General features: G+C 35.7%; 2 protein-coding genes across 2 annotated transcripts; both read right to left on the bottom strand.

The window, feature by feature from the left end:
• Nucleotides 1-707: 707 nt before the first annotated feature.
• Dhpd (Dihydropterin deaminase) lies at nucleotides 708-4,266 on the bottom strand. Its single transcript, XM_021335977.3, has 8 exons — nucleotides 4,003-4,266; nucleotides 3,593-3,853; nucleotides 3,036-3,254; nucleotides 2,709-2,816; nucleotides 2,511-2,618; nucleotides 2,002-2,167; nucleotides 1,473-1,619; nucleotides 708-1,259 (listed from the first exon to the last, which is right to left on the bottom strand). The coding sequence occupies exons 1-8, from the start codon at nucleotides 4,102-4,104 to the stop codon at nucleotides 1,030-1,032; spliced, it is 1,341 nt and encodes a 446-aa protein (XP_021191652.3). The 5' UTR covers nucleotides 4,105-4,266; the 3' UTR covers nucleotides 708-1,029.
• A 222-nt stretch (nucleotides 4,267-4,488) lies between these two features.
• LOC110377224 (adenylate cyclase type 10) lies at nucleotides 4,489-10,692 on the bottom strand. Its single transcript, XM_021336018.3, has 4 exons — nucleotides 10,209-10,692; nucleotides 5,295-10,038; nucleotides 5,045-5,209; nucleotides 4,489-4,853 (listed from the first exon to the last, which is right to left on the bottom strand). The coding sequence occupies exons 1-4, from the start codon at nucleotides 10,502-10,504 to the stop codon at nucleotides 4,665-4,667; spliced, it is 5,394 nt and encodes a 1,797-aa protein (XP_021191693.3). The 5' UTR covers nucleotides 10,505-10,692; the 3' UTR covers nucleotides 4,489-4,664.
• Nucleotides 10,693-10,984: the final 292 nt, after the last annotated feature.

Raw genomic sequence — 10,984 nt, 5'->3', positions numbered from 1 at the left:
TAAAATTAATTGATACCTGGCTTGCATTTTTGGATTTGCACGTCCAAGTTCCTGTGTTCATTATTAGTGTTAGGAGATAACGAATGTCGTAGTTTAATGTGTAGATTTTGAGATCAAAAGACTTGTCGTTGTTGACATCACAAACACTATGAACAGCCGTCAAACGATTCCTGTACTCTTGTGGTACCAATAGCGACAAAACTAAATTTTTGTAAATTGTAAAAGTTAGCTTATATTTTTCGTCTTTATTCAAGTGCGTCCTATTTTTTAATAAATTAACATTTTTTTAAAGTATAACAATATTAACTAAATACTAGTAACATTTTTGTACAATAATATAAGTTTCTCTAAAGTTTAGATAGTATAATATTATTTTTGACTTTATAAGACTGTTTATATGTTATAATTATAATTTATTACTAACCCTCGAATACATTTATCTAATCATTCCACCGACTTAAGTATATAACGACACCAGTTGCATTTGAGTATTATTTTCTGTCATAAAATGTTAGAACAGATCTCGGAGCTTTAACAAAATTATAACAGTGTTACTAGCGGTTTTATACTATGATAGTAAATTAATGTTAATTTTTATTAGGAAATGTAACAGCCGTCAAGGAGTGCAATGATAGCCTGTGTTACCCGTAGGTCACACTCGCATTATTATGTTCGTCGCGTGTATAAGGGAATATATTAAAATGTAATTCCTTTAGTATTATTGTATTTACGGTATTTGCTTATGTAAATTCAGTTTGTATTTTCACATTATATTTGCACATTTTTTCTACACAAATTATAAAGAATTACACAAGAATAAAAAGTATAACAAATTACTTTTGAGTTTTATTTATGTCCAAGATTTTATTTAAGACTAATTTATAAAAACAACACTGATTTTATAGTGTCTAAAAATATTTTATAGAAAATGTAAATATCACATTGACGTACGATGGCAACGGAAGAGTGCTTTGCATAAAATATTGATAATCTCAATTACTTACTAATATGTATCTTACCCACAAATTGTTACAAAAGATTTTTCACTAATTCTCCTTTCACATAAACTTGTACAATGTTCCTGTCGTCTCCCAAGAATACGAATTTCTGCAGCAAGTCCACTATATATTCTTCAGTGGTAGTTGGTAAAGCTCCTTCATACTCGTCAATTTGGCTACCCTTAGAATACACATCTACCAGCAAGGCGTCAAAATCTTTGCCTACATCGAAGTTGCCAATTTTGTCATCCAAGTTCAAGGCTGCGAAAAAAAGCAAATTTATGGTAAAGTATCCTACATAAAGAAAACTGGTCACAAGGTTCTTAAGGGGCAATCTGAAATTAATAACTCTTAAGTAAAGCCACTATAGCAAAAGTTCTCTCAAGTAATACCAAAAGATAAAAATTCGTCCGGTTCTTTCAATAATTTGATAAAGCTGCTAGTGTAGAGGGTATGAAAGAAATAAAATTTTACCTTTAGCACCGCCTAAAGTAGCTAGGTAGAAAGCTTCCTTCCAGTTCAGAGCGTAGTTGGGGCTGCCTTGCATCTCTAAACACATGGAGATGTCCATAGTCCTTCGTATAGCATCCAGTATTGATGCGTTGTCGCCACCGGACACATCTGAAGAAGACCATAGTAGGATGTAAAGGTAATTTGAAGTCAATGTTTATACTTAATGCTTCATGCTTATGAATGGGTACGCTTCTGAGTGTAGGTATTTGGTGGTTCAGGATTTAGTATTTTGTAGATGACATATTTTCATTACGATTCCGACAAGAGTGATGTTGAAATTCTGTCTCATGGCATTCCTTCTATTTATGTAGGTAGTATAAGTTTTGTATCATTCTATAGTGGCGTAGTATCTAGGTAGTGACAATATTAAAATTTCATACAGCAACTTTGTTGTGCATAAACAAAAAATATAATTTGTATTAGATATGATTGTATAAGTTGAACTAAATAGCAAGTAGCCTGAGCCTTAATAAGAAGTAGAATTTCTTACCCGTCCCCAATCCAACAGTAATATTAGCATTGATAATCCTTCTAACAGGACAGAGTCCAGACCTCAGCCTTGTATTGGAAGCCGGACAGTGAGCTACAGACACTCCTCTCCTCGGCAACAGGGTCAACTCCTCGTCTGTTAGGTGAACTGCATGAGCCATTATACACTGGAACCCAAAGAGAGAAGGTGAGTAGGAAATATTGTTATTGCTATGTGTAGCGAGTATACTGAACTGGCAGACTGCCAGTGGCAGTATAGATTTTTTACCTTGTAAGATCACTTTGTTGTCTGACTGCGTGTAAAAAAAAAATCAGCAAATAACATTGATGTAGAATGTAGACAATAAGAAAAATACTGGAATTTAAAAAATAGGGTGTCAAAATTCTAAATACTACCAAGCACTTGTTCAAAATTATTTCTTATAAAAGGACTTGATATGCAGGGTAACCTACGCCCATGCTGCAGTGTGTTCTTAATGTGTGAAAACTCCAAAAAATGTACAAACTTACCTTGTCAGTAAATATACCACTTTCATCATAAACATCTCCATAAGTTTTGCATTTGGGGTTTGTTTGTAATACATATTCTATTTCTGATAGGTTTTCTGATATATGGCTCTGAAAAAGTAAAATGCAAATATAAATAAAATCACTAAAACTCTTTTGTAAAGAAGTGTAACTTTGAAGATTACTTTTAAAAATTACTACCTGTATCCGACAATCATATTGCTTAGCTATTTTCGACAAGCCCTCCATTAATTCTTTATCACAACTGACTGCAAATCTTGGGGTCACCACAGGTTCCACTAGTTCATTCTGAAGACAAATGCATATCAAAAATATTACTTATCCATCCCCTGTCGATTTAAATATGGAATCTGAACCAGAGACCAATCTTCCTGAAAAGTGTGGAGTTTTTTTCTTTATTTATGATACTTGACCTTCAATCAAATGAGACCTCCATGTTACTATTTATATTATTTGCAACAAAGATAACAGTACAAGTGAACTGGTTTGATAGGAAGAGACACAAACCTGATAAGAAATGACTGTTTGGATGAATTCTTCAACATCAGCCAACTCTTTCTTGGTCTCATTGTAGTACCCTGCATCATTTTCTTTGTTCATGCTCACTTTACCTATAAGGGCTCTTTGGTGGTGCTTGATGGCACTTTTGACTAGTTCCAGTGTTCCTTCTACATGTAGGGAACCAAAATAGCAGGCTGTTGTGGTACCGTTTGTGAGTAACCGTTGCTGAAATAGATGCAAAACATATTTTAGAATTTTCTTGTTTTATCATGCAGTAAGAAGACTTAGAATGTTTGTTATATACTACATGCATATAACTTTTGCATAAGGAGGGTATTATTTTATGTAATATTTCGACTATTCAGTAAAAACTGGCTTTTGTTTATTCATTCATACCTAGGCAATGGTATCCTCAATTAGCAGTAATGAAGCTTGTACCTTCAGGCCTTTGCCCTCTATTAAGGATAATTAATAGGCTGATACTGTTAACAGCCACAGATAAAAAGGAAAATTGTTATAAAGACTTATTGTATGTGATGCAATTTAATTGGCAAGTTACTCACCACTACCTGGTCGTAGACCTTAGCAGCAAACTCTGTGTCACTATACTTTTTCTCTAGAGGGAACGTGTATTTCGCTAGCCATTCTAATAGAGGTCTATCTAAACCTAGACCGATATTAGGAAACTGAGGAGCATGGGTGTGGCAGTCTACAAACCCAGGTATGATAAATTGGTTCCGGCTTAATTTCATTATTTTATAGCTTGAGAATTCTCCAGCCTTCTCAGATTTGGCAAACTCATCTGTAGAACCTTTTTTGACAATCTGAAATATGTTTTTAAAATTGGAACAGTTAAAAAAATTACAATAATTAGCGATGCATTTGTCAATATTATAGTATTCTTTTGGGTCAGTGGGTCGTCTTAGGGGGTGTATGATTTATAGGGTAAGTAAGTTATTTGCTTAGTATTTACCTTTCCATGTTGAACTGCAATGTATCCGGAGTTTATATCAAGTTTGTTTAGAGAACTCGAACTAGCGATTATTCCGACAAACACAATGTTTTTACTGGTCATTTTTGGTACGTATGTTCACCCAACGTCGCGATTATCATATGAAATAATATGAATAGCACAAAATTACGCAATAAATGCCGTGTTATTGAGAGATAAAGTTCTACTAAAACTTTGTTATCAGTTTTGTTTGTTATCAAGTTTTTATCACCGATGACAACACTTGACAACAGTGTTAAGTTTTTAACGCTTTTAGTTAACTTGGAACTCTCGTCTTTTAAGATCTTTTGACACTGTCCTTTGCTAACGTCCTACCTACTTTACGCACCCCGCACCCGGATAGTACGAAATGACATCTTACCGAACAAAAGGCAGTGGTTTACTAAAATAAAAAAAATGAATACTGACTAGGTACAGAAAAAGAGAAGTTAAGTTTTAAAATACTTATATTATTTTATTAGTATAAAACATTATGCTTAATTACTGTTTTACATTCCAAAGGTTTGAATTGATTCCATGGGAGAAACGGGTAGGTACATACGGATGAGGTCACGTTTCAGAGAATAGGATAGATAATATTGAATTTTGATTTATATGAACGTAAACTTGAAACTAATTAAATTTTATCGTCTCGTGGTACTGATTCTATACATGATTTGGTGCCAAGAATTTTGTGCGTACTCTGTACCCTCCCGCCAACTCACGAATCGTCCTGTGCGCGCATTTTGTATCCAGAACACTGAGTTTGTATTCGTTGCGCGAACCATGGCTTCCTCGAGGCGGTTGTGCATCTTCTTTGCTTCTTCTGAAGCCTGCAAATTTGGATGGAATGACGAAATTATAAAAATATAAATTTATCCCACTTGGAATGAAAGTCAAGTAGAGATATACTACTTAACTAAATTCTTAATACTCTCTTCTTAATACATTATGGAATGCAATAAACGATATGATATGATACTATTTCATAAATTATTTCAGACAAAGTTGCAAAGTTTCATACTTGATTAAAGATGACGGTGGCAGCTGCATGTCGGCCAGATAACATTGACGAGTTGGCTCTCAGTAGGCACCAGCGAGGGTACAAGGCTCGCAACTGACGAGCGTCGTTTTCTAACCGAGCTAGTTCTCTGTCCGCTATCGAACGTAATTCCATCAGATCCACCACCTAATGAAAATCAATAGTTATTATAATTTCACTTTTTGGATATGTATCTCATAGCTTTACTTTCTCATAACGGAGTCTTGGATACCTTTCGCAAATCGTCCATCTTTCTTGCCAAACTTTCAAGCATCCCTTCAGCGAGTCTCATTGAACTCAAAAGTGTGGACATCGACCCATCATCTTGATGTGATGCCCAACTTAAAGCCTCAGACTCGAAACGTTTCGCCTTCCTTTCTGAATCTGCTCTTAGCCAATAGGTCCACAGTCCTACAACCAGTCGGCGTCGACTAGGCCCTGCTGATTTACCTCTACTAATTGCATATTCAGCAAACCGACTTATCTCCTGTGGTGACTCAAGTTGAAATCCTGCATCTAGTATCATATCCATACACAGAGCATAATACCATGTTTCAGAATCATATGACATATGATCTTGTTGATTACCACGTAGGGCAAATTGCAAGATGTCGATAGCTTCTGTTATTCGCCGACGGGTAAGAAGAATATAGAATAAGTCTGGTATTAGGTCCAAAGATACATCTTCAGCTTGCAAGAACCGACTAACAGCTAATGCACGGAAGCCAGAGCGGATAGTTGGCGCCAATTCACCTCTGGCCATCCGAGCTCGAAAGGTTGCCATAAAAAGTTTTCCAACGGCAAAAAGTTCATCAGCCTGAATTGGGTTAGCAAATGATTTCAAAGAGTGGGCCGCCATTTGCTCTATTTCTGCAGTAGCTTCTGGTGTGCCGCGGTCCAATTCTACTTGTATAGCGTTACAATACGTGTCGCATGTATTCACTACGGAACACTCAAAATTTTGTACTATGTTTAGGGCACGGATAGCCGTCATCCTTGTTACTCTTTCATCTCCCAGCATGGAGTATAATAAAGTGGCTGTGTTCAAACAGAACACTGAGTCTGACTTTAGTATTGCTTTATGTAAACGATGTTTTTGCCTTTGAAATTTGAAAACCTTTGTGATATTTTTCAATTTTAAATATTCCGGGACCTTATGTAAATTGATGTTATAAAGTTGTGTTGCATGATCCGTTTCAATTTTAGCTGCAGATAGATTTCCCATTACGAGGCACGCGGAAGCTCTTAGTGAATAAATTTTTCCTAAATATCGCTTTTTTTCGAAACTATCTAAGTGGCTAACTGAGTAACACATCCCTTCGGCTTCATCGAGCTTGGCAAATACATTTTCAACATTATTGCTCAGGATGCACAAATAAGAGTACTTAATCAGGAATTCGATAGCTTTTGACTTTAAATCCGCACGTTGTGCGTGGTGGACAACTTGTTCACTAATAGTTATATTTAACTCCGCACAGGTACATCTGGCAAAATTTGTTGCTGATACACCTTTTTCAATATTGACGCTAAAAGTTTTTTTCGATTTGTCATTTTTAATTTCTTCGAAAACTTCTTGACTATCAACAATACCCAGGTTCTGCCAGTCACTAGGAGTATCGGCTTCGGTGACCTCACGAAGCATATCGAAAATCTTAAATTTTATAACGTCTTCAGAACTAGTTTCGTTATTAAAAACGTGTGTCATAGTAACTTTTTTAATTGATTTTTGGTTGCTTTGAGCCGTGCTTGTTATATCCATACTGCCTCTTGCTTTCAAAATAGGTGTTACTTGAGATTGCCTCATATCAAATTGTGTACTTTCTTTTGAAATGCTAGGTAGCTTTATTTCACTAGGTGATTTGATTGTTAGTAACGATTCTTTTACAACATTTGTTTCCGATTTAGCTTGATATAAATTAATAGAGCTCTGTTGTTTAGAAGTAACTTCTTCATCTTCTTGCGACTCTTCATCTGAACTTTTGTCTCTGCTTATGGTAGTAACTGATGAATCACTTGAGGGACTAATTACTGGTTCTTCTCCATGTAAACTTAATAATGATTGAACTACCATAACCGTCCCACCACAGTCTGTGCACTTTTGTTTATTATTTTCTAAGTAATTGACAATCCGTGTGTGAAATTCCTTTTTTTGATTAATTGGTAACAGTTCGTAACATGTTTTTCTCGAGTTTTTGCTTCTGAATCGCATTAATTTACAAAATGCATACTTAGGTAGATCGTGAACGTTTTCTGAGTCGTATTCGAAACTACATTCACAAACAAGATTGGGATTATAGGATGAGTTGCTGGGAAATATAGATGAAGTAGAAGTGCCTCTGCGACCATATTTATACATAGAGTCCGCGTTTGCACACGATAGGATTCGTAAAGAAAAAAGTCTTTTGATTGCTTTCGCTGTAACTATATCATTATTTTCATACATGATATTTTCTAAGAGATCCCTCGGTATGAAGTTACCTATTACTGATGCAATTTTTAAAAGCAGTTGTTGATAAGGCGTCAATGAATCAATTTGTATCATAATTAATGCATCTAAATTGTGGGCATTTATATTTGTATTCAGTTCTTGTTCGTCAGTAACTATACATATGCCTATGTCTTCTTTGGCATCATTTTGTATGAGTCTGTCAAGGTCATCTTGATTTTTACCATCCAATGCCTGTGGGTGTAGAAGAGCGGGATCTGGAAATTGTAAGTCTGCTGATTCCCAGTCACTTAGTTCAGTATCTTGTATCCTATTGATTTCAATTGCTCCGGTAGAAAATAAATGAATGATGAAGCTCTCAACAAGTCCCGGCATACCTTTACATTTATTTCGTAAGGCAACACATAAGTCATTCGAGACAGCGTCTACGTCTAATATTTGGCAAGCTAAAGCAGGGATCCATTCTGGTTCCAAAGGTCCTAAACATATTTTCCTAACACTATTATTTATAAATACACTATAGAGCCAATTGTGTACAGCACTAAATTTTCCACGTGATACGGATATGACCAGAAATATTTTCATTGAGCTGAACATCAATGATATGTATTCCCAGGAAAATGAATCCAAATTTTGTAAATCGTCTAAAAATATGACAATCGTTTCTGGTATCGCATTAATTAATTTCTGAAACATGAATTTAGCCTTTTCTTTTCGCTTAGCTTCATCTAATGAATGAGCTCCTTCGTAATAAGCGAAACGTACTTTAATTACATTATTCAAAAAGCATAGGTCATCAGAGTAGATTTTTAATAATTGCACTATTTTTTCTTCTTTTGCAAAGGCCTCTAGAGGTTCTTCAAGCTCAAGTATTTGATTAATAATCTGGCTCAAAGCTAAATAGGCAGTTGCAGAATGTATGGAAGTTAAGGTTAACGAACATACACGAAATCCATTATTTTTGGCACGGCGCGCCATCCATTCTAGCAATCTACTTTTTCCGATTCGTGATTCACCTACCATTAGGAGAGCATCAAAACTTCTATAAGTTGACTTACTATCTTCCAGCCAGCTGTCAAAATATTCAATTTCATCACCACGATTAAGAAGTGGGGGAATCATTGGTATATCGTACATCTCTTTAACTCTAATATCTTCCGAGTATTCATATATTTTTCCAGGTTTGACAATACCTTTTAATTCAATAGTAGGTTGAAGTGTAAACCCGTTTTTGGACATTTTACTTTTGACAAAAGTTGTTTCATCACAAGTGATTTTATTTCGGAATCCACACATAAGCCGTGCTGCCTTGTTGACAATAGCACCAATTACTGTAAATTCTCTGCGAAGAGGATGACCTACCACGCCACAATATACTTGACCAGTCGTCACACCAATTGATACTTCTAAAACTCCATCCAGTGCAGATACGGATTTTTTTATACTGTAGGCACATTTCAATGCGGCCTGAGCTTCAGATTCGTGTTTGAAGCCCCGTAATCCGAAAACGACCAAAATCATGACGTCTTTATCAAAAAGAATTATTTTATTAACGCACCCCATTGATTTGTATACTATTTCACAGGTTATTTGATAAGAATTGTTAACAATTGTTATTAATTGGGTAAATGAACATTCTCTTGGCTTAAGAGTCACAAATAAAATTGAAACTTGACGCATTTCAGTCAGGTATTCCAGTGGTTGATGTGCATCAACTTGAGTCAGAACTGGTCTGATCATAAATCTGCGAATTTCAGATCCTATATTTTTTTCTTCAGCGACCAAAATTGCTTTACGTAAGTTAAGTGCTTCGCTTTTCCTTAAAGCATCGGCAACGTTAGAACTTTTCGATGAGTCTAATATGAAATCAGGCAGACTCTCTATTGCACTGAACGGCTTTTTGTTTTGCCTGACCAAATTTCCAAAGCCAGCGAATGGTTTTGTGACGTTGCTTTCATGAGGATCATAAAGAATAGACTTTATTGTTACATATCCGTTGTCATGAATAATGTGATCATAATTTCTGGAGTAGCAATGTCCCCATGCGGTGGGGGTCAATTTTACTTCCCCCGAAGCACAGAGACTTTCGGCAGCTTTAGCTTCGATTACGGGTAAGCCAAAAATAATGTAGCTCATGTCTATTCCAGTTCCTACAGGCGCAAATATAAGATTGCCAGCAGATATGGCAAGTTTTACTTTTAAATTAACTTTAACATCAGTTTCATATACTGCATAGGAATGTTGTATAATTAGAGCACAAGCTATAACTGTGTGAATGGTGTGACATAAAAATGAACGTTTATCAGTTTTCCAAAGTGCTAAGAAAGCGTCTCCGGCGAACTTTATGATGTCACCACCGTGTCCATAGATGAGCTCGATGAGTGCGCCGAGGTACGTGTTTAGGGTTACAGTTAGTCTATAGGTGCCGCCCTTGCCAGTGTTATTATATCTTTCCGACAGAGCTGTATAGCCTGAAACATCGGCCATGAGGAGAACGCCAACAAACCTTTTCGTATCTGTTGAATCGAATCTGAAAAAAAAAAGTTTTTATGAAAAAAAAATGTACTACGGTGTACCTACTAATATTTTAAATGTAGGTATATGAAAGGTAGACGGTAGGTATGAAGGATATGTAACAGAAAATGATCCTGAAAAGTTAAACCCTACATTACATTTTCTCAATTACATTAAATACTTTACTTGTCTATTAAAAGAATTTCATCAGGAACCAAAGTCGATAGGATAAGAGTCTGCTTCTTAGTCAGTTGTACTTCAATGTCTTGGTCAACTTTGTCAGCATCGCTCTTTCTCTCGAATAGTTCCTCGACCCAGTTTTTAACATCTTTATATTTCGGTTCATATTCATCCAATTCTTCATCGAATATATCCTGACCTCGACGTGACATCCTCCGGCTGTAGGTTCTCCATTTTTCAGTGCTTGCCATAACACTTGTGGAGTTTCTCCTGGCACCTCTTTTGTTCTTGAGGAAATTCATTTTATTTTTTTGTTTTGGTACGGAATGAACGTGAATTTTGAGCGGGGTCCGGATGATTTGTAACACTTAACACTTAACCTAGTGTCATCAGCAATCTAGTAGGCCACCCTGTAGAATAATATTTGTAATCGTATCTTTCCGAAAACATAAAATATCTCTACAAATAGCACATGGGACCATTGATTTAGATTTTTGACAAATAGTTTACTTATGTCATGTTATATGACTAAAGAGGTATTCATCTCGTGTTGTATTTAAAACTCTTTCTTAGAAAACTTAACTTCTGTCTAATGTTATAAAAACTTCGGGAGACGCGGACTACGAATGCAAGAGCGGTTCGTGTATGCTGATCACCGGCTCATGTTAATCCTTTAATTTTTTTTCTATTTAATACAAATCATTATTTCAATTTAAAACTACCAATCGTCAATGATTACGTAGGTAGGTACACCGTAGTATGTGCGTATAAATAAAAGCTGC

Source organism: Helicoverpa armigera, chromosome 23, assembly GCF_030705265.1.
Source record: "Helicoverpa armigera isolate CAAS_96S chromosome 23, ASM3070526v1, whole genome shotgun sequence".
NCBI classification, from domain to species: domain Eukaryota; kingdom Metazoa; phylum Arthropoda; class Insecta; order Lepidoptera; family Noctuidae; genus Helicoverpa; species Helicoverpa armigera.
Note: the sequence above shows the minus strand (reverse complement) of the source record. Positions and strands in the feature narration are given on the sequence as shown.